Raw genomic sequence first — 24754 nt, 5'->3', positions numbered from 1 at the left:
GATCTTTCTTCCTTGACAAGATTAAGGGAAGACAGTCTGATGATGAGAAACTGCGCAGAATTCAAGATAAGGTATTGCGAGGAGAGGCTAAGGAAGCACAAATCGATGAGGAAGGTGTTTTGAGGATCAAGGGAAGGGTATGCATACCCAGCGTCGATGATTTGATCAACACTATTCTGACAGAGGCTCATAGTTCGAGGTATTCGATACATCCGGGTGCAACCAAGATGTACCGTGACCTAAAGCAACACTTTTGGTGGAGTAGAATGAAGCGTGACATTGTGGATTTTATTGCCAAATGTCAAAACTGTCAACAAGTAAAGTATGAACACCAAAGGCCCGGAGGAACACTTCAGAGAATGCCCATTCCGGAATGGAAGTGGGAAAGAATTGCAATGGATTTTGTGGTTGGTCTTCCGAAGACAATGGGTAAGTATGACTCCATTTGGGTGATTGTTGATAGGTTAACTAAATCTGCTCATTTCATTCCGGTCAAGGTGACTTACAATGCAGAAAAGTTAGCCAAACTTTACATCTCGGAAGTGGTGCGATTGCATGGGGTTCCACTATCCATCATATCAGATAGAGGTACGCAGTTTACTTCTATGTTTTGGAAAACATTGCATGCGGATTTGGGTACTAGGTTGGACTTAGTACTGCGTTCCATCCTCAGACCGATGGTCAGTCTGAGCGAACGATTCAAGTGTTGGAGGATATGCTTCGTGCATGTGTGATAGAGTTTGGTGGTCATTGGGATAGCTTCCTACCCTTAGCGGAGTTTTCATACAATAATAGCTATCACTCAAGCATTGATATGGCTCCATTTGAAGCATTGTATAGTAGGAGATGTAGGTCTCCCATTGGTTGGTTTGATGCGTTTGAGGTTAGACCTTGGGGCACTGATCTCTTGAGGGATTCGATGGAAAAAGTGAAGTCTATTCAAGAAAAGCTTCTAGCGGCGCAAAGTAGACAAAAAGAATATGCAGATTGAAAGGTTAGAGACTTAGAGTTCATGGAAGGTGAACAAGTCTTGTTGAAAGTTTCACCAATGAAAGGGGTGATGCGGTTTGGTAAAAGGGGTAAACTAAGTCCAAGGTACATTGGACCATTTGAAGTACTTAGGGGAGTAGGGGAGGTGGCTTATGAGTTAGACTTGCCTCCAGGGCTGTCCGGAGTACATCCGGTATTACATGTGTCGATGTTGAAAAGATACCATGGGGATGGAAACTACATTATCCGTTGGGATTCAGTTTTGCTTGATGAGAACTTGTCTTATGAGGAGGAGCCTGTTGCTATTCTAGATAGAGAAGTTCGCAAGTTGAGGTCAAGAGAGATTGCATCCATCAAGGTGCAATGGAAGAATCGACCGGTTGAAGAAGCCACTTGGGAGAAGGAGGCAGATATGCAAGAAAGATACCCACATCTGTTTACAGATTCAGGTACTCCTTTTCGCCCTTGTTTTCCTTCTTTTGATCGTTCGGGGACGAACGATGGGTAAATTGGTATCTATTGTAACGACCTGTTTAGTTGTTTTGAGCAGCAGATTTTATTCTGGAAAAGCAGGTTGAGGCGACGGACCCAACGACGGACCGTCATGGGCACGACGGACCGTCGCAGGGTCTCGTTTCAAAACACTTAGAAAATCTGAAATTGGGTACTGAAAATCGACTCTCTGAACTTCGTAACAGAGTGGCAGGACGGACCGTCACAGGCCATTCACCCAAAATCAAGTTTTTGAACTATGCGACGGATAGCAGGACGGACCGTCGCAAGCGCGACGGCCCGTCACAGTTTGCATAATCCCACTTGGAGTCGGATTTCTTGTTAAGTTTTAAGGGACGTTTTTTACTATTCTTGCCTTAATTATAAAGTTCGTGGGTTTATATTAATAACTCAAATTCTTGGGGGTTAAAAGAGGTAACCCTAAGTTAATTAGTGGGGTATTATTGCTATCTTTTATTCTTAATTATATACTAATTAGGGTAAAAGAAAGAGGGTTTGAATAAGAAAATAGAAAGAACAAGGGAGAGAGAGAAACGATCGAGAAAAAGAGGAAAACACCAAGCTTTGAGGATTAACTTGCTTGATTTCAATTCTTCGGTGGAGGTAGGTTATGGTTTCATGCTATTCGTAGTAGACTCTCAATAGCGAATGATATGTATTGGTAGTATTGTAAACCGGTCTATAGGCTTAATTGTATGCTTGCATGAATATGATTATGTGATTGTGATAAAACAAGCATGATGAAAACTATTGAATCCCAAATCTTGAAAGAAACTTAAATATACATTATTAATGATGATGCCTTGGTATAAAAGAAGGCTTGATGAATTAAAGTAATGGGATTGATGATGCCTTGGTATAGAGAAGGCTTGATGAATTTATAGAATGATATTAGTGGATCGGAGTGTCACGTTCCGACACATAGTATTAGTGGATCGGAGTGTCACGTTCCGACACATAGAATTAGGGGATCGGAGTGTCACGTTCCGACACATAGAATTAGGGGATCGGAGTGTCACGTACCGACACATGTAGGGGATCGGAGTGTCACGTACCGACACATGTAGGGGATCGGAGTGTCACGTTTCGACACATGTAGGGGATCGGAGTGTCACGTACCGACACATGTAGGGGATCGGAGTGTCACGTTCCGACACATAGAATTAGGGGATCGGAGTGTCACGTACCGACACATAGTAGTAGGGGATCGGAGTGTCACGTACCGACACAAGAGGAGGAAAGATAATGAATCTTGAAAGATGATAATATACTCAACTTAATAAAACTTAATTCCCAAATGAGTATGGTGTTGAGGCTTGAGCCCTCATGGATGAACTTGATGGTACTTATTGATGATTATAGTACTTGTTGTTGCTACATGTTGAGTTTTATAGTTGATTTACGATAGTATTTGATATATACTGTTCCCTATTTTGAGTTGGCCGATGATATCTACTCAGTACCCGTGTTTTGTACTGACCCCTACTTTTATGTTTTTCTTCTTGTTATTTGTGGAGTGCAGCAAACGTGCCGTCATCTTCGACTCAACAGTAACTCAAGCCAGTCTTCGTCACACTGGATCTTCAGGGTGAGCTAACGCTTCTAGCTTGGACTGGGTATTCTTCTTCAAGTCTTGATGCCTTGAACTTCCGGCATGGACTAGCTTCTTATGTATTTTTAGCTTTTAGATACTCTTAGTTTAGTAATTTAAAGGTAGATGTTCTTGTGATGATGACTTCCAGATTCTGGGGATAATGATAAGTTTTTGAGTTATAGAAGTTGATTATTTATTTTTACTTATGAGTTTAAGTCTTCCGCATTACTTTCTGTTTATATTGAAGTGTTAAGGTTAGATTGGTTGGTTCGCTCACATAGGAGGGTAAGTGTGGGTGCCAGCCGCGGCCCGGATTTGGGTCGTGACAAACTTGGTATCAGAGCATTAGGTTCGTTGGTCTCATCACACAAGAACAGGTCTAGTAGAGTCTTAAGGAATGGTAGGGGGACGCCTTTACTTTTCCTTGAGAGGCTATAAGACTTTAGGAAAATTTCACTCTTTCATTCTTTCTTTCATGCTACTACTTGAGTCCAATTGGTATCTGACCATCTTAACTCTCTTTCGCAGATGGTTAGAACTAGAGCAACGAATACGCCAACACCAACACCGGCCAGACAAGAAACAACTGAGCCAGCCACTGGGGCTGTGGCTCGAGAAAGAACAGCGGCAAGGGGCCGTGGTAGAGGTCATGGGAGGACGTCCTCTAGAGGAAGAGGACGAGCACCGAGCCCATCTGGTACTAGGGCGGTGACTCCTCCACCGACTGAGGAGGTAATAAGAGAAGGGGAGGATGGGGAAACTGAACAAGTGCAGAATGAGGGATTGCCACCCCAACCTACCCCAGAGATGATCAATCAGGTTCTGGCTTATCTTAGCGGGTTATCTGATCAGGGCCAGACACCCCCAGTGTTTTCTGCACCAGTACCTCAGGCTCCGGAGGTACAACATGCGGCTTTTATGGCTCCCCGCATGGATGTTCCATTGGAAATAGGCACGTTTCCACGTCTGACTACTCGGCCTATAATGACAAATGATCAGCATGAACTTTTCAGTAAGTTCTTGAAATTGAAACCTCCAGTCTTCAAGGGTGCGGAATCTGAGGATGCTTACGATTTTCTGGTTGACTGTCATGAGCTACTACGCAAGATGGGTATAGTAGAACGGTTTGGTGTTGAGTTCGTGAGTTATCAGTTTCAAGGGAACGCCAAAATGTGGTGGCGGTCACATATTGAGTGTCAACCAATAGAGGCACCACCTATGACTTGGGCCTCATTCTCTAGCTTGTTTATGGAGAAGTATATCCCCCAAACTTTGAGGGATGGGAAAAGGGATGAGTTCTTGAGCCTAGAGAAAGGTAGGATGTCGGTCAATGCATATGAGGCTAAGTTTCGTGCATTATCCCGGTATGCCACCCAACTGTGTTTCAGTCCACAAGAGCAAATTCGCCGGTTTGTGAAGGGGTTGAGGTCAGAATTGCGGATTTCAGCCTTACAGATAGCGGCAACGGCAAAATCCTTCCAAGAGGTGGTAGACTTTGTGATAGAAGTGGAAGGAGTGAAGCCAGACGACTTCACCACAACATCGACATCAAAAAGGTTTCGAAAGGGAGGTGAGTTTAAAGGTGCTTGTGTCTTCTCTAAGATTGACTTGAGATCCGGTTATCATCAATTGAAAATACGGGCAACGGATGTGCCAAAGAATGCTTTTCGAACGAGGTATGGGCATTACGAATTTGTAGTGATGTCCTTTGGTCTTACGAATGCCCCTGCTGCGTTCATGAGCTTGATGAACGGGATTTTTAAGACATATTGGGACCTCTTCGTGATCGTATTTATTGATGATATATTGGTATACTCAAAGAGCAAGAAGGAACATGAAGAGCATTTGAGAATGGTAATGGAAATGTTGAGGGAGAAAAAGCTTTATGCCAAGTTCTCTAAGTGTGAGTTTTGGCTAGATGCAGTGTCCTTCTTGGGGCACGTGGTTTCTAAGGATGGAGTGATGGTGGATCCTTCTAAGATTGAGACAGTGAAGAATTGGGTAAGACCGACTAGTGTGCCAGAAATAAGGAGCTTTGTTGGGTTAGCTAGCTACTACCGCCAATTCGTCAAGGGATTCTCTTCTATTGCTTCCCAATTGACGAACTTGACTAAGCAGAATGTTCCATTTGTATGGTCGGACGAATGTGAGGAAAGCTTTCAGAAGCTCAAGACTTTGTTGACTACCGCACCTATCCTTACCTTGCCAGTAGAGGGTAAGAACTTCATTGTTTATTGTGATGCATCCTATTCTGGTTTGGGCGCAGTACTAATGCAAGAGAAGAGTGTGATTGCTTATGCTTCAAGGCAATTAAAGGTGCATGAACGTAACTATCCAACTCATGATTTGGAATTGGCTGCGGTAGTGTTTGCATTAAAGCAATGGAGACACTACTTATATGGGGTTAAGTGTGAGATCTATACAGATCATCGTAGCCTACAGTATGTCTTTACTCAGAAAGATTTGAACTTGAGACAGAGGAGATGGATGGAGCTACTAAAGGACTACGATATCACTATCTTGTATCATCCGGGAAAGGCGAATGCTGTAGCGGATGCTTTAAGTAGAAAGGTGAAAAGCATGGGAAGTCTAGCTCACTTGCAAGCTTCTAGACGCCCATTGGCTAGAGAGGTTCAGACTCTTGCTAATGACTTGATGAGATTAGAAGTAAATGAGAAGGGAGGATTGTTGGCTTCTGTGGAGGCAAGATCTTTCTTCCTTGACAAGATTAAGGGAAGACAGTCTGATGATGAGAAACTGCGCAGAATTCAAGATAAGGTATTGCGAGGAGAGGCTAAGGAAGCACAAATCGATGAGGAAGGTGTTTTGAGGATCAAGGGAAGGGTATGCATACCCAGCGTCGATGATTTGATCAACACTATTCTGACAGAGGCTCATAGTTCGAGGTATTCGATACATCCGGGTGCAACCAAGATGTACCGTGACCTAAAGCAACACTTTTGGTGGAGTAGAATGAAGCGTGACATTGTGGATTTTATTGCCAAATGTCAAAACTGTCAACAAGTAAAGTATGAACACCAAAGGCCCGGAGGAACACTTCAGAGAATGCCCATTCCGGAATGGAAGTGGGAAAGAATTGCAATGGATTTTGTGGTTGGTCTTCCGAAGACAATGGGTAAGTATGACTCCATTTGGGTGATTGTTGATAGGTTAACTAAATCTGCTCATTTCATTCCGGTCAAGGTGACTTACAATGCAGAAAAGTTAGCCAAACTTTACATCTCGGAAGTGGTGCGATTGCATGGGGTTCCACTATCCATCATATCAGATAGAGGTACGCAGTTTACTTCTATGTTTTGGAAAACATTGCATGCGGATTTGGGTACTAGGTTGGACTTAGTACTGCGTTCCATCCTCAGACCGATGGTCAGTCTGAGCGAACGATTCAAGTGTTGGAGGATATGCTTCGTGCATGTGTGATAGAGTTTGGTGGTCATTGGGATAGCTTCCTACCCTTAGCGGAGTTTTCATACAATAATAGCTATCACTCAAGCATTGATATGGCTCCATTTGAAGCATTGTATAGTAGGAGATGTAGGTCTCCCATTGGTTGGTTTGATGCGTTTGAGGTTAGACCTTGGGGCACTGATCTCTTGAGGGATTCGATGGAAAAAGTGAAGTCTATTCAAGAAAAGCTTCTAGCGGCGCAAAGTAGACAAAAAGAATATGCAGATTGAAAGGTTAGAGACTTAGAGTTCATGGAAGGTGAACAAGTCTTGTTGAAAGTTTCACCAATGAAAGGGGTGATGCGGTTTGGTAAAAGGGGTAAACTAAGTCCAAGGTACATTGGACCATTTGAAGTACTTAGGGGAGTAGGGGAGGTGGCTTATGAGTTAGACTTGCCTCCAGGGCTGTCCGGAGTACATCCGGTATTACATGTGTCGATGTTGAAAAGATACCATGGGGATGGAAACTACATTATCCGTTGGGATTCAGTTTTGCTTGATGAGAACTTGTCTTATGAGGAGGAGCCTGTTGCTATTCTAGATAGAGAAGTTCGCAAGTTGAGGTCAAGAGAGATTGCATCCATCAAGGTGCAATGGAAGAATCGACCGGTTGAAGAAGCCACTTGGGAGAAGGAGGCAGATATGCAAGAAAGATACCCACATCTGTTTACAGATTCAGGTACTCCTTTTCGCCCTTGTTTTCCTTCTTTTGATCGTTCGGGGACGAACGATGGGTAAATTGGTATCTATTGTAACGACCTGTTTAGTTGTTTTGAGCAGCAGATTTTATTCTGGAAAAGCAGGTTGAGGCGACGGACCCAACGACGGACCGTCATGGGCACGACGGACCGTCGCAGGGTCTCGTTTCAAAACACTTAGAAAATCTGAAATTGGGTACTGAAAATCGACTCTCTGAACTTCGTAACGGAGTGGCAGGACGGACCGTCACAGGTGTGACGGACCGTCACAGGCCATTCACCCAAAATCAAGTTTCTGAACTATACGACGGACAGCAGGACGGACCGTCGCAAGCGCGACGGCCCGTCACAGTTTGCATAATCCCAGTTGGAGTCGGATTTCTGGTTAAGTTTTAAGGGACGTTTTTGACTATTCTTGCCTTAATTATAAAGTTCGTGGGTTTATATTAATAACTCAAATTCTTGGGGGTTAAAAGAGGTAACCCTAAGTTAATTAGTAAGGTATTATTGCCATCTTTTATCCTTAATTATATACTAATTAGGGTAAAAGAAAGAGGGTTTGAATAAGAAAATAGAAAGAACAAGAAGGGAGAGAGAGAAACGATCGAGAAGAAGAGGAAAACACCAAGCTTTGAGGATTAACTTGCTTGATTTCAGTTCTTCGGTGGAGGTAGGTTATGGTTTCATGCTATTCGTAGTAGACTCTCAATAGCGAATGATATGTATTGGTAGTATTGTAAACCGGTCTATAGGCTTAATTGTATGCTTGCATGAATATGATTATGTGATTGTGATAAAACAAGCATGATGAAAACTATTGAATCCCAAATCTTGAAAGAAACTTTAATATACATTATTAATGATGATGCCTTGGTATAGAAGAAGGCTTGATGAATTAAAGTAATGGGATTGATGATGCCTTGGTATAGAGAAGGCTTGATGAATTTATAGAATGATATTAGTGGATCGGAGTGTCACGTTCCGACACATAGTATTAGTGGATCGGAGTGTCACGTTCCGACACATAGAATTAGGGGATCGGAGTGTCACGTTCCGACACATAGAATTAGGGGATCGGAGTGTCACGTACCGACACATGTAGGGGATCGGAGTGTCACGTTCCGACACATGTAGGGGATCGGAGTGTCACGTACCGACACATGTAGGGGATCGGAGTGTCACGTTCCGACACATAGAATTAGGGGATCGGAGTGTCACGTACCGACACATAGTAGTAGGGGATCGGAGTGTCACGTACCGACACAAGAGGAGGAAAGATAATGAATCTTGAAAGATGATAATATACTCAACTTAATAAAACTTAATTCCCAAATGAGTATGGTGTTGAGGCTTGAGCCCTCATGGATGAACTTGATGGTACTTATTGATGATTATAGTACTTGTTGTTGCTACATGTTGAGTTTTATAGTTGATTTACGATAGTATTTGATATATACTGTTCCCTATTTTGAGTTGGCCGATGATATCTACTCAGTACCCGTGTTTTGTACTGACCCCTACTTTTATGTTTTTCTTCTTGTTATTTGTGGAGTGCAGCAAACGTGCCGTCATCTTCGACTCAACAGTAACTCAAGCCAGTCTTCGTCACACTGGATCTTCAGGGTGAGCTAACGCTTCTAGCTTGGACTGGGTCTTCTTCTTCAAGTCTTGATGCCTTGAACTTCCGGCATGGACTAGCTTCTTATGTATTTTTAGCTTTTAGATACTCTTAGTTTAGTAATTTAAAGGTAGATGTTCTTGTGATGATGACTTCCAGATTCTGGGGATAATGATAAGTTTTTGAGTTATAGAAGTTGATTATTTATTTTTACTTATGAGTTTAAGTCTTCCGCATTACTTTCTGTTTATATTGAAGTGTTAAGGTTAGATTGGTTGGTTCGCTCACATAGGAGGGTAAGTGTGGGTGCCAGTCGCGGCCCGGATTTGGGTCGTGACATTAGCAGTACATGGCAGGCTACTTATCAAGAAGAGGATGTTATATTTGAACATTCCTATTGATAATGAGATATATTGTTTCTGCCACAGCCAAATGATGGAGACCCAGTTGCATCTGTTTATCCACTACACTTGGTTGAGACAAGTGAAAGTTGGTATTTACCTTGGGCTAACATACAGGTGTATATAGGTGAGTTGTGATAGGTATTAGAAAGAACCAAGAGGAAACATTGGAGGCAATTCTATAAAGAAGTGGTTGCAACAATTTGGAGTGTTATAATTTACCGTACTTGGAGGAAAATAAACAGGAAGTTGTATAGATGCACAATTGTGAATAGTGACATAGTAATTGCACACACAAAAAACAGAATTTATAGAGAGAATGACATTGTTCAGGGGATCTAACAAGACTCATAAAAGTAATGGGTTGATATAATATTTTTCTATGTAACTATTTTCTTGTCCAGTTGGAGGCTAAAAGACATAAAACCTTCTTAGAAGGTGGCAATAGATTTAGGTGATCTATAGATGTAATGGTCCTTATGTTTGTTAATGATTTTTACAGTTTTACCAAAAAACCCTAATAATTTCAAAAAACATCGACTTGTTAAATCAAATAGTATTATTTCTTTTTCTTTTGTAATCGTTGTTCCTTTTTTTTTAATCTTTTGTTTTGTTTAATTTTCACGGTAAGTGCAAAATATCCATCAATCAATAAATTAAATGAATATGTGCAACTAATACTTATTAAAATCGCCGGAAAAAAAAAGAACCGTTCATTTCTCATATCAAAAAGTTGACAAAAACCGTCAGTTTATGACTCACCTGCAGTCTTGCACTCAAGAATCACAAGAATCTTAAATTAGAATGAGATTCCAACATTGTCTAAAAAATTAAGAACCTTACCAAAATCATCATCTATTTCTAAGGTCAAAGAGTCGGCAAAAACCCTCCGTTTTAATTTCTCCGACACTCAACAACCACAAGAATCTTAAGTTAGAATAAGATTTCAACTTTGGCAAAAAAGAATATCAATTAATACAATGAATTTGTGCCACTAATACTTACCGAAATTTCCGATAGAAATCATTGTTTTTTCTAAGATTAAAGAGTCGGCAAAAACCCTTCCTTCATGATTCTCCTGCACTCAAGAACCACAAGAATCTTAAGTTAGAATGGAATTTCAACTCTTGGCTATTAGGTTTATGATAAAATCAATCGGATAACTTACGGAACCGATAGATATGTCATTGAAATAAATTTTTTTATTGTGTCTCTTTTCTTCTTGAATTCTAAGGATGAGCCGTGTGATCGTAACATTATTTATAAGGAGCCAACAAGTGATTTACCCGATGACGCCCATCAAAAAATATAAATTGAGCGAGAAATTTAGGGAAAATACGAAAAAAGTGATTCGTGAAGATATATGAGTTTAACAATGATAACTTGGAAAGAAAAACTTATGTATAAGCACCAAAACCAATAAATTTAAGAGCAAAAATTTATAATCATTATACAAAACATAACTTCTTAATATTTTATTAGTTTAAATTTTTAAATTAAGTAACTTTAACTTCATTTTTTTAAAAAAAAAATCATAAAGAACATCGCCTCAAGATTTAAATATTCAAAAAAATATAATTTACTTTTGATTTATTACTTAATATAGAAAAAAAATTGATAAATGAAATTTTATTGTTGACATTATATTTATTAGTCTTTGAACACATGCGTTGCACGTGTATCCATATATATTGACATAAATTAACGCATGTGTATCCATCTAAATTAGCATAAATTATTTCAAATTATTGGTGTATTAAAAATAGTTTTATAATTAGATTACATGAATACCATTCATTTTCATACAAAAATAGTTAAACATTTGGAATGTACTCGATATCTTCGATATCAATAACAAATTAAAATATGATAGCAGAATATCTCTGCTCCGAATTAAATAAAAGTTGATAATGTTTAGTAATTAAAAATACTATAATTTGTTAACACACATTAATATATGTATATTCTTATCTCATATTTAATACCTGCAAGATAAAGTTCAGAGAGAAAAAGGATAAAAAAAATAAAAATGAAATTGATAAAATAAAATGAAGGCAACAATTAATAATCAAACATATCAAGTATTGATCTTACCTAATTAATTTTATAAAAAATGAGCTTAGAATAAAGAAATAGAGCATCAACGAAGTGACAACTTAAAATATGAACTAGTATCAAAAGTTGAAACATTGAACTTGCCTTTCTCATAATGAGACAAAAGAATAAATAAATAAATAAGGATAAGTATTTTTATCATAAATAGACAAGAGTTAGATAACTGCAAATTAATGATTGATTTTTTGCCAATACACGAACCATGTTAAATTACTTGTAAATTTCAAAATGACCTTCGGAATTGTTAAAAAGATGTGTTATTTTTTTTGTGCATTAGACATTACTGTTTGCACATTAATTTAGTTCCTAAGCATAAATTATTAGAAGAACAATGTTAATTTAGTTAATGAAAATGGTCATTCAATTTTTAAGAAATATTTAATATTTAATTAATTATTTTTGGAAAAAAATTAGGGCAAGAAGTATATAAAGCTAAAATCGATAATATAATATCTAATACTATGAATATATTGATAAATTCCTACTCTAAAATTAATAAATGCATGTAAATATTCATATCCAGATTTGAAGAAATATATATTTTAACATTAGCTCAAATATAGAACATATACATGTCCATCCCTAGAGTTCATCCCGCAACATAATATTTAGTCTTGATCTCGACAATGCCACTCGAGATAACTCATATTGAGTGAGTTTGTTAATTTTTTTAAGAGATAATGCATAAGTACTTCCCTAACCTATTATCGAAATCCCAGTGACAAACCATAACTTAATAAAGATCTTATTACCTTTGATTAATTTTATTCGTATTTTTGTGCACCTTTTATGTTGATGTGGCACCTTCAACCACCCAAGTTGGTTGTGTTTAAACACAGTTGCCCGTCATGTGTGCAAATAGATATTTTTTTATCTTTTAATTAAAAAAAATTTAAAAAAAATAAAAAATATTTCTTAATTTTTTAAAAATATTTTGTAATTTTTTAAAAAATATTTCATATTTATTTTAAAAATATTTCTTTAAAAAATTATTTTTATTTTTTTATCTTGTATTTAAATTAAGTTAATACATATTTTTTTACCTTGTTTCGAAACTATTTTTTTTACTTATATTTATTTCTTTTCTCTTTTATTTTTCTATTGAGTTTATTTTCTTTGTCTTTTGTTTTGATTTTATTTCAAATGTTTTGTATTTGAAATAAATTAATGTTGAATGGATATCAAAAGAAGTGAAGAAAATCAAATAAAACATAAACATATTAAGACATTAAAAGTAAAGAACACTTTTAAATTATTTTTTAAAATACACACAATTTATTAAAAAAAATAAAAGTGAAAAGATAATAAATTAATTGAAAAATATTAAAGTGAAAATAATTTAAAATAAATATTTTACAATGAATGAATTAAAAAAATAAATATATATAAGTTTTATGATACATAAATATGTGTACTAACTAATTATAAAGTTATCAATTAGAAAATGACATGTGTCCAATTTGTGCACTCTTCACTAGTATTCAAGAGAGTGTGCACACTCTCTATGACATCTCACAATTTGTGGTGTATTTATTCTATTTTAAATTAGTTTAAGGGGGTAATTGGACTCTAGTTAAGTTTAGACGTGTCTCTAGAATTTCAGTTATTGTCTAATCGCTACTTATGCAATCTCCTTTTTTTTAATTGAAAAATATGTCAACATTTTCAACAAATAAAAAAGAGAGAAATATGACAAACATGTTATAAAATCAAGCTCATAAGAATATAATCATAAAGAGAAGAAGACAAGAGAAGCAGATAGAAGAAGAGGAATTTTCTTCTTATTCAAGTGTATATTACAATGGTGAATGATATCTCTATTTATAGGTAGAGGAATCAACCAAAAGGTCACGATGTTTAATGTCACATTAGTAGATACATTTCTATCCCAAAAAGATTCAATACCTTGGGAATACATATCCATGATAAGGATAAGTTTATGATAAGCTTAATGGACAATCCACTTAATTCAATGTATTTATCACACTCCCCCTTGGATGTCCATAGATAATTTGCCTCGTTAAAACCTTACTAGGAAAAACTCTATGGGAAAAAATTCTAGTGAAGGAAAAAAAGTACACATGTCTTTTGATACGCACTATTTGTTGCCTCATTAAAAACCTTGCCAGGAAAACCCAATGGGAAAAAACCTCGGTCAAGGAAAAAAGAGTGCAACGCGTATTATACTCCCCCTGATTAAAACATCAATTACTTTCTTGTGATGATGTCTCTAATCTTCGTACATTGTGGTTGGTATATTCTTTCTCAAAGAAAAACCAGACATTTCTTGAATATGGTGTGTCATTTATCTCAACCAGACACACTTTTGACTTGCTTCATGGAGGACTTTTATTTCTGCATAGTAACATTTGCTTCATTGATCGCCAGGATATTATTGTTCCTCCACATGCAAATACATAGCATGCTTGAGATAGAGCATTGTGCGGATCAGATAAATATTATGCATCTGCGTAACTAATCAATTTTGTCTTGGATTCCTCGGAATAGAATAAACCCATAACTATGGTCATTCGAGGATATTCAATCATGTGCTCAACACCATTTCAATTCCTTTTATCGGGGAGAAACTGAATCTTGCCAGTAAATTTATTGCAAAACAAATAACTAGTAAAATATTATTAGTAAGATGCACTAGTGCTCTGATTGCACCAAGATAGAGTTTCAACACCAAGAAACTCTTCATCCTTCTTTTGAGATCAAACTGAATCATCATATATGTCAAGTGATCTCATAATCATCGGGGTACTCAATGAATGCGATTTATCCATATAAAATTGCATTAAAACTTTTCAATGTATGTGCACTGTTAGACAAATATTTCATTTGTCAAATTATCAATCTGTAGGTCAAGACAAAATTTAATCTTACCAAGACCTTTTCATAAAAATACAAGGACAATTAGGGTCATTCTTTTGTACATTTTTCTTCCTTGACTATTTCAATCCAATCCATATAAGGATTCTTGAATCTTTATTGAAAAAGTTTCTTTCAAACTCTTATATGCTTCAGACACCTCGATTGTTTCAAGAATTTTCATATAACCTTCATTCTAGCTAGACATTACAATTATTCATTACATGCATTCAAGTTTTTCATATGTTGTCAGATCAAAACAAACCTCATTGCATCCTTCAAAGGAGAAAACATCTCCAATAATATCAGAATTTCTGTGATAAATCTCTATGCCCCAAGGCACAAACCGTATTTGATATCTTACGGTTATACTATCGCATAATAATTTATTTGTACCCCACTGAAATTATACCTTTATTTATTGACTACCAGTCCAAAATGTCACTTTTCTAAGTGAAACAAAATATACTTGAATTGTAAATTTTACTTGGCCAACCATTTATCTGTCCACACTATATGACAGATTTGAATTCAATATCCTCGTCACAATTTATATCATTGAGTGCTACCTCATATCAAAGATACCGTCGACAGTTATTTGATATCGATTCCAACAAGACATAACTTATCGACATCTCTTCATTTTTCATTATTTTAGGTACCTGAACCTTTTTCAATATTTTATGAAGTGTTATGTCAATGTGCTCTTTTATAGAACTTGCTCATTATCATGACCATATTGATCATTTTTTCCTTCCTTCTTCAAGAAATTTTATACTTGGAATCAATTAGTCTATTACGCTTCCGGCGTATCATAGACTCTGTCCTTCAAGGACTTCATATTGGAGCATTTGCAGCTGAATTATATCATAGGGTCAGTGCATTCATCTGGCAACTGATTTGCAATATTATGCAACTAAATTATCCCTTGAACTTTAAGTTCACATATTTATTTAAAGAGGATCTAGATAATTCATAATTAACTTCACACATAATTTTCAGTTGTCTATCATCTCTCCCCCTAATGTTAGAAAATCTAACATTCATTTCTACTTATTTGGAAGTTCATCTTTGTGCGTGGTGGAGCAATTAAAATCATAACCGCACATTCAACATTTTAGATGAAAATTATATGGTTCCTGACCCTGAACCAATTTTAATGATGAAACCTTGTTGGTTTGATGCATACATGTGTTGCTACATGTTAAATAAAATTATCTCATACCAAATCTTATTTGGGAGTTTTGTTCTCATAACCATGATTTAGATATAATTGGAGGCATACAATTTCTGCTAAATCAACCAGCATTATCAATGTAATTTCATAGTTTGGAATTGTGCTCTTAAATTTTAACAATTCGAGCAAACAACCTTACAAAAACCAATTTGTAAGTTGACAACAAAATACATGTGACCATCGCATAGATGCATCAATCATATAGTTGCAAATGGTCCACATGATAGGTTAACGGGCCCATATTCACTCTTTTATATCTTTCAAAAATTTTAGGGGATTACAATCCCAACTTTAGCTGGTACAATGATCATTTTATCAAGAGAACAAGCAACACAAGAGAATTCTTGAAGAATCTTTATTTCTTCATCATATAAATCACCTGAATTCTCAATCACGTTTGCATCACATTTAATTGGAATGGTCAACCAGTCATGCCAACTGATCTTTATTTCAATACACTTATAATTTACTTTTACATGTGTTTTCATCAACATGTACATGTTTGTATGGAACAAACAAGAGGAAAAGTGGGGTAATAAACATTTATAACCCTCTTCGGTTGTAGTGATTTATAGTTTCAATATTTACTTTTAATTCATCCGAAACTTAAAAAGTTTATTTTAAGACTTAACACAATCCCAATATTATTCCTCTGATAATAGCACAACTCGTTAGATCTGTAATTAATTTTGTGTACTATCACATATTGCATGACACCATCCCTATGGTGAGAATCTCCTTCAAGGAGGAAATTATATTATTATTGTCATGGTCAAAATCATTACGAACAAGCCATCTTTCTTGCTTTACTTTTGTTGTACCATAGGTACACAACCAATGACAAATTTGTATTGCCACACAATAATGACCACAACCCTTATAGGCAAGAACTATTTCTTTCTTTTGCCCTTTCGGTAGTTCACAATAAACATACCATAATGACGTATAAAACGTAAAATACGATTAGCCATTTCTGCCAAATAAAATTTATTTCCTCTCAAATCTCCCGTAGAGATGAGAAGTGACATATATCATTTTTTCTCAAACCTTCCATAGAGGTGAGTTGTGGCATATATCCAACCCATAATGACTTTATCACATCTAGACCCATTCTCTTATAGATAGGTTGAGCATGCACGATACTCATCACAAGTCACATTCTCTTCAAGGAATGGACTAATCATTTATATGTACTTCAAAAATTTGCATTATGATCACATTGTCATGACCTTAAAATTCATCATATTTCCATGACACACCTCAATATCACTTTGAAAGATCTAGTGTACCATCACTTTATCTTCTTGTATCATGATAGAAGATTTATAAACTTGTCAAATTATTGGGTTGACAACATTCACAAGTATAATGACCTTTCATACCATTTTGATAATAAAAATTGCCTTCACATTTTGAAGGACTATTTGAAGAACTCTTAGTGTTTTTCCTTTTATCAATACCTCAATGATGACTATTATAATTTTTTCCCTCCACGCCCTTATTCATATCATTAATTATTTTTCATCTTTCAGACTAATCATTCACTGCTACCACATTCATATGATTGAATGGAGCAAGTCAACAGGCGGATTTAAGAGTTATCACATGTTGCTACCACATTCTTTTCAAGGAATGGAGAAAATTCAATATGATGAATTTCAAGACATTTCATTAAAAATATATTATTTTTCTTAGTCATCATTTTATCATCGCTATGGTGCATTGGCTCAAACTCAATGTCTTACCCATATAAGGCGTGTTACTCCATAAATCTATGGGACTTGAACCCAATCACGGTGCATCAAAACTCTAATTGATGTCTTACCCTTTTGGTGCAATAGAAGTTGAATCTATCGTCTTATCCTCAAATATTTTTCATTATGGTGCATCCAGACTTTAACATGATGTCTTACCCTTTTGGTGAGATGAAACTTGAATCCGTCGTCTTACCCTTAACCAACGGTATAATGAACCGAAGTAAAACATGATTTATTCTTTGAGTCTTTCAAAACAATCAAAATAATATTCAAACTCATGCTATTAAAATTTTATACCTTCTTCCATTTAAGAAGTTTGTATAGCATGTCATATTCAACCAATAGTAGTATATGTCTTCGGCTCCTGATAATTGTTAGTGACTGAATACTATTTTATTCTAAATCATAAAATATTTTAGAAAATACATACATGATTTTATGAATATAATACTTTGATCTTCATAACGAGATCAACCAAAATATGAGCTAAAGAAAAATAAGAACTCACTCTCAATTGGATAGAGACTCGTGCTGATAACGTGTTATTAAATCAAGCTCATAAGAATATAATCATAAAGACAAGAAGACAAGATAAGTAGATAGAAGAAGAAGAATTTTCTTCTTATTCAAGTGTATATTACAATGGTGAATGATATCTCTATTTATAGGTAGAGAAATCAACCAAAAGGTCACCATGATTAATGTCACATTAGTAGATTCATCACCTTGGAAATACATATCCATGATAAGAATAAGTTTATGATAAGTTTAATGGACAATCCACTTAATTCAATGTATTTATAACAAAACAGTAAATATATGAATGAAATATATATAGGTAGAATTAGGATGTGAAAATTTTTATAACTAATTTGTAATATAAAAGTATTTTATTGAAAAATCATGTCTTTTGAATTAGTTTATATAGCACATAAATGAGAGAAAAGAAATAAAGTCACCCAAGTAAATGTTTTCATAATGTATACTATTTCTTTGATAAAGCTTCGATAATCTGACAGTTGGTATTCCCAAAAAAAATATGGTGACAAACAACGTATACAAACATGAATTGAATAAATATATAAATGAAATATGAGTCTTTTTGTCTTTTCATACAACTGTACAAATTCCAACCGGATACTGAAGATGATCATTGCTGCAACATTTCGTAAATACTATAGAGTATTAAGGACCTTTTAAGTTAATTGAATTAGATATAAAACTAAAAGAGGTAATATTAAGAAAAGGAAAAAGATAATATATAATTATTTAATCGTAAATTAATTAGACATATTATATTTTAATTGAGTGTAGGGGTAAATTGGTAAATCAACTTTGAAGTTGGGAGCTTCATACTTTTAATAATATATGATAAGTGTTCTCGTACTTGTTTTAACTTATTTTTACTTGTGACTATTCTTCATATTTATTATTTTCTTCTTAAATTTTAATATCTTTTACTTAAATTTTTTTAAAATTATAAAAATGATCAATTCAAAATCTGAATATTTAAAACATGACATATTACTTTGGATTTATGCCATTTTTAGAAAATAAATAAATAAATAAAATTGTCATATTTGTTAACATTCACTTGTTCTTAGCATTTTCTTATTTGCATATAAATACATTTTTGTATATCCTTCCACAAGTTTTATTCTCTTATCTACTTCCTTAAGATCTGGGAATTGCCTCACGAATTTATGATTGCCCATCTTGAATGTTATCTTCTTGATTGATTTGTCTAGAAGGGGCTTCGAATCCAGCAATTGCCTTGAGAATTTATGACGGTCGAACTTGATTGTTATCTTCTGGTTTGATTTGTGTAGAAGGGACATTGAATCAATTTTCTTCTTCCTTGTTATTGCTGTGTTGGCTATTTTGGATGAATTTTACAGAAAAATATAGTTCAAGAGCTTGTCTGCAGTCCAACGCTTGCTCTGATTCTTCACAAGACATTTTCCCAGAAAATCTTGAGGCTCATTTGAAAACTTTGAATTCTGTAACATTGGTTCCTCAAACTCAATTTTGTCCAACACATAATCCCCATGTGCATCTTCCCACATCAGTGTCCCCGTAATAAGCTCATAGACAGTACATCCAAGAGCCCAAATATCAATTTCTGGGCTATACTCGGTGTTAATCACAAATTCTGGTGCCATATACCTTTGTATTCCCTGATAACTTCCTGTTTTTGGTTCATGCCCTGTTCCAAGGTCACGGAAAGCCCGAAATCACCAATCTTGACAGTTTTGTCCATGCCCACGAGGAAAATATTGCCAGGCTTGATGTCACAGTAAATAATTCCATTGTTGTGAATGCAACTAAGCCCTAAGAGAACATTCTTCCTGTGTTTCTTAAATTCAAACTCCAACAGTGAATTGCAGTTCTGAAGATGATCAGCAAGGCTTTCTCGAAGCATACTCGAGCAATAAGTTGTAAAGATTGAAGTTATCTTCCAAAGAGACATTAGCTCCAAAACAGTGAACAATGTAAGGATAATGTTTGAACATTAAGAGGATTTCGACTTCTTCTTTCAACGATTGAGAAGCATTCAATTTGCATGATTTGAGAGAGGGAAGAATAACACCACAAAATAGTGCATTCGAGGTAGAAGCTAATGAGACGACTCCAAATCCACCTTCAGGAAGAGTTGTGCCTCTCTTCCACGAGTGGTATTATTTATTAACAAATTAATCATGCATTTCCAGTCAACTTGATGAACCCTAACTCCTTAATTCCTTCCTAAATAAGGCAGAGTCATCATATTGAAAACTGAATTACGTTGTTGGTAAATATTCCGATGGTTTTGATGAAATAAATTAGGCCAATTTTTCCGCGGAGAGAATTTTTTGAAGAATAAAAAAATGATTGCCTTTATTGATACTCTTATATAATTTTATTTTATTTAATTGATGTAAACTTAAAATACTTACTAATATTTATTGGTTTATGATGTAAGATGTATAAGGTAAAAATAGCCATGGAGACAATTAACTTTTAAGAAGCACCCTAATAAAATTGTAGGATCATCACGTCTTGTAAAGTAATAACAGATAGTATTAAATAAATAGTATAAAATAATATTACTATTTACTGTGTACTAATCCTAGTCCTATAAGGATTAGTACTCCTTAATCCTAGTCCTATTAGGATTAGTACTCCTTCCTATATCTCCTATATATATCTCCCATGTATTCCCTTATTAGGTTAATACTTCAATACAATCAATATTCCTTCATGGTATCAAGAGCCACAAAACCTAGATCTTCTTTTCTCTAGGTTTTTTTTTCTCTCTTTAGGGCACCGATCGTTCCCTCTCTTCTCTTAGGCAGCGGCAGCCATGACAACCGAGGTGGATCTTCTCGATTCACTTCCTTCTGACATTAAACTCCTTCTCAGGCATCTTCATGGCCTGATTCCCGAAACATTATCAGACATAAATTACCCTACATGGAAAATCACCATTCTTACAGCCCTTGAGGCCAATTACCTTCTCAAATACGTTGATGGAAGCACAGAACCACCGCCGGCAGTCATCTCCGCCACGGACAAATCAGAAAAAACCAATCCGGCCCAATACCGCCTGGAAAGCCGTGGATGGCCAGATCCGATCATGTTTGATTGCGGTAATCTCTCCCACGGTTCAGAAACACGTCCGATCCTACACAACTGCTTCAGCCCTGTGGATGGCCCTCGCAACACGCTATGCATCAATTTCTCACTCTCATATTTTTCAATTGCGTGATCATCTCCACACAATTACCAAAGGCACGAAAACTATGGCGGAGTATTTAGCCATCATCACAGCCCTGGACACCGTGAACGAAATCAGTCTCGAAAAAGATCTCATCATGTGCGTCGTTCAGGACCTCCCATCAGCTTACTCCTCCATTAAACAGGCGGTTCGCATCAGTCCAACGCCCGTTGACCTGGCTACTCTCTCCTCGTGGCTAAAAAGTGAAGAAATCAACGTGGATCTGGAGAGCAAACTTCTTCTCCAACAAGTCGCTGTTATGGAGTCAGCCATCACCCTCACCACAAGCAAGAACTATCGCGGGGGGCGTGGTGGCGGTCGGTAAGGGAGCCGCGGAGGCTACGGTAGAAACAGCGGAGGCCGCGGGTGCGGCGGTCGGCAGGGCAGTCGTCCGCCGTACGACGGTCAGCAGCACGACAGCAACAACAGCCTGCACTCCTTCAGCAGCGGCGGGCAGTCATCTTCCAGTGGCGGGTAGGGAACTTACGAGCGGGATCGTCCAACTTGTCAAATCTATCAGAAAACAGGACACACCGCTGTTCGTTGCTGGTTTCGGTATGAGGAGATCCGAAATAGTGATAACCGTGCCAATTATGCATCTCAAGCTGGCCCTTCCTCTGAATGGCTATTGGATACTAGGGCCAACATGCATGTTACTTCTGATCTATCCAAGCTTAACGCTCCAAATCCATATCATGGCTCCAATGGTATTACTATTGGCAACGGTGAGTCCCTTAATATTTCTCACACTGGCACAGGTACCATTAAAACCCCCACCGCTATCTTTCACCTAGGTAACCTTACCCACGTCCCTTCTATTAAAACCAATCTCCTTTCAGTTCACCAATTCACAAAAGACAATAATTGCTCACTCTTGTTCACCTCTAATGATTTTCAGATCCTAGACAATACTACCAAGAGGGTGATTTTTCAGGGCCCCTATGAGCATGGTCTGTACGTTCTTCCTGGCACAAGTTCGTCTGCCCACCCAGTTTCAGAAAGCGTTCTTGTGGCTCCGGTGGCTCTTTCGGATGATGGCCACAGTCTGTTGTGGCATAGTCGTCTGGGTCACCCGTCTACTCAAATAATAAATTCTTTAATGTCTCAATTAGGTTTTTCTTCCATTCATGTAAACAATTGTGACTCCTGTTCAATTGCTAAATCTCATGATTACCTTTTACTTTATCTGAGAAGCGTACAACTGCACCTTTTCAACTTATTCATTCTGACCTATGGGGTCCTACTGTTGTTCCTTCATTTGCTGGTTTTTGCTATTATATTCTTTTTGTGGATGATTTTACAAAATACACTTGGTTTTACCCACTAAAACACAAATCACATACATACACCACCTTTGTAACTTTTGGAAAAATGGTCAAAACACAATTCAATTCTCATGTTAAACTTTTTCGAAGTGACAATGGAAAGGAATATGTAAATAACGTCTTTGGCCAATTTCTGCAATCCGTGGGAATTATACATCAAACCTCCTGTCCATACACTCCCGAACAGAATGGGGTGGCTGAGCGTAAGCATCGCCATCTCATTGAAACGGTGGTTACTCTTCTACATCAATCTCATCTCCCTGTCTCCTTTTGGGTAGAAGCTCTAGCCACCGCAAACTACCTCATTAACAGAATGCCCAGTCACTCCCTCTCCATCAAATCACCCTATCAACTCCTTTACCAAGAACTTTCCAATTATACCAACCTCCGCGTCTTTGGGAGTCTTGCCTACCCTTGGCTACGGCTTCATATTACTCACAAATTACAACCCCGATCCCGTCCTTGTATTTTTTTGGGCTATCATCCTACCTCCAAGGGTTATCGCTGTCTTGACCCACAAACTCATAAAGTCTACATATCTCGTCATGTCAAATTTGTCGAAAATAAGTTTCCCTACGAGTCTATTTCCTCCTCCACAAATACATCATTCATTGGCGTCCTTCCCCATTTTCCAACATACTCACAGGGTCCCTCACCACCTTCCCCCACACCACCACCCACTACCCAACCACCCCTCATCACCCCTTATACCGTCACCCACAATACACCCGTAACAACCACCCACACTCACAACCAACCCGAACCACCCCATACCCACAACATCTCCAGCCCGATCCGTTTTGGGTCCTTCCCATCCACCCCCAAATCACCACCGCCCGTGCCACCCCCCAATACTCATCCCATGTTAACTCGTGGCAAAGCCGGTATCTTTAAACCCAAAACCTTTCAGGCTACCATACTACCAAATACACCCCTTCCCGATAGTGAACCAACAACCTACTCTGTTGCCTCAAAAATGCTTATTGGCGTCATGCTATGGATGACGAGTTTAAGGCTTTGACTGATCAGAAAACTTGGGTTCTTGTACCGAAGCCCCATGGGCGGCACCTGGTGGGCTGTAAATGGGTGAACAAAATTAAACACAATGCAGATGGCAGTATTTCCAGGTACAAGGCTCGGTTGGTTGCTAAAGGCTACAATCAGGAGTATGAGCTTGATTACTCAGAGACATTCAGTCCTGTTATTCGGCAGGAAACCATTCCCCTGGTACTGTCACTCGCCGTTCGCAACAATTGGCTGATCAATTAGTTGGATGTTTCCAATGCTTTTCTTTATGGCATGCTTGATTAAACTATCTACATGACGCAACCACCGGGCTATGTTGATCTCCGCTTCCCTCAACATGTTTGCAAACTCCAGAAGTCTCTGTATGGGCTCAAGAAAGCCCCCGTGCTTGGTACACACGTCTGAAAACATTCCTCCAAGGACTCGTCTTCACGTGTTGCGTACACGACACGAGTCTGTTTACTCGACATTCAGCACACGGTACAGTCATTCTTCTTGTCTATGTAGATGATATCATTATTACAGGCTCTACTGCAGCTCTCATTCAGGATGTTACTCGAGGTATGCATACTACCTTCAAAATAAAGGACCTTGGCCCATTACATTATTTTCTGGGAATGGAGGTTTGTCGGACAGGCAGCGGCTTATTTCTTCATCAGTCAAAATATGCTCGAGATCTGTTGCAGAGAGCTGGACTGGAAAAATGCACCAGTCAACCAACACCGATGGCAGACTCTTCGTCTAAGAATGGAGCCGACACCCACTTTGCCGATATCACCCACTTCCGCAGCCTCATTGGGGCTCTACAGTATCTGGCCATTACCCGTCCTGACATCCAGTTTGATGTCAACCGAGTTGCTTAGCGCATGCAACAACCAAGTGAACATGATTACCATTGTCTAAAACGCATTCTCAAGTACATTTTTGGCACTCTTGGTCGTGGTTTACTCATTCGACCCGGGGACTTGGAGCTTCGGGGTTTCTCAGATTCAGATTGGGCGAATGATAAAAATGACAGAAAATCTACATCGGGATTTCTCATTTTTTTGGGGCCGAACATGATCTCCTGGTGTACAAAAAAATAACCCAAGGTCTCTCGGTCCTCGACTGAAGCTGAATATCGCGCCCTTGCTCTTCTTGCTGCTAAGACCATGTGGGTCACATATATTCTTCGGGAACTCCGCGGCATTCACACTGTTCCTGCTCTCTATTGTGACAACAAATCAACCATCTGTGTGGCCAAGAATTCCGTCCTACACACCAGAATGAAGCATGTTGATACTGATTGTCTCTTTGTTCGCGATGAAGTTCAGGCCGGCACCATGACTGTGTAGTATGTACCCACTGAAGAACAACCGGCTTATATTCTCACCAAGCCTCTC

General features: G+C 37.5%; 2 protein-coding genes across 2 annotated transcripts in view; one reads left to right on the top strand and one right to left on the bottom strand.

Annotated features, from left to right (window-relative positions):
• The window catches only part of LOC101254064 (mitogen-activated protein kinase kinase kinase 20-like), a 28323-nt gene extending 7441 nt beyond the window's left edge, over window positions 1-20882 (bottom strand). The window contains exons 1-3 of the mRNA XM_069291883.1: window positions 20758-20882; window positions 19545-19687; window positions 19161-19470 (exon numbers count right to left, since the gene is read on the bottom strand). Coding sequence (XP_069147984.1) covers window positions 19161-19470; window positions 19545-19687; window positions 20758-20882 — 578 coding nt within the window. The remainder of the gene's footprint in view (window positions 1-19160; window positions 19471-19544; window positions 19688-20757) is intronic.
• A 2784-nt stretch (window positions 20883-23666) lies between these two features.
• Window positions 23667-24235, top strand: LOC138340190 (uncharacterized mitochondrial protein AtMg00810-like). Its single transcript, XM_069291882.1, has 2 exons — window positions 23667-23763; window positions 23898-24235. Exons 1-2 carry the CDS (start codon window positions 23667-23669, stop codon window positions 24233-24235), a joined length of 435 nt encoding a protein of 144 aa, XP_069147983.1.
• Window positions 24236-24754: the final 519 nt, after the last annotated feature.

This window comes from Solanum lycopersicum, chromosome 12 (assembly GCF_036512215.1).
Source record: "Solanum lycopersicum chromosome 12, SLM_r2.1".
In the NCBI taxonomy this organism is placed as follows: domain Eukaryota; kingdom Viridiplantae; phylum Streptophyta; class Magnoliopsida; order Solanales; family Solanaceae; genus Solanum; species Solanum lycopersicum.
The sequence above is the reverse complement of the archived record's forward strand: the minus strand, read 5'-3'. Positions and strand labels throughout refer to the sequence as shown.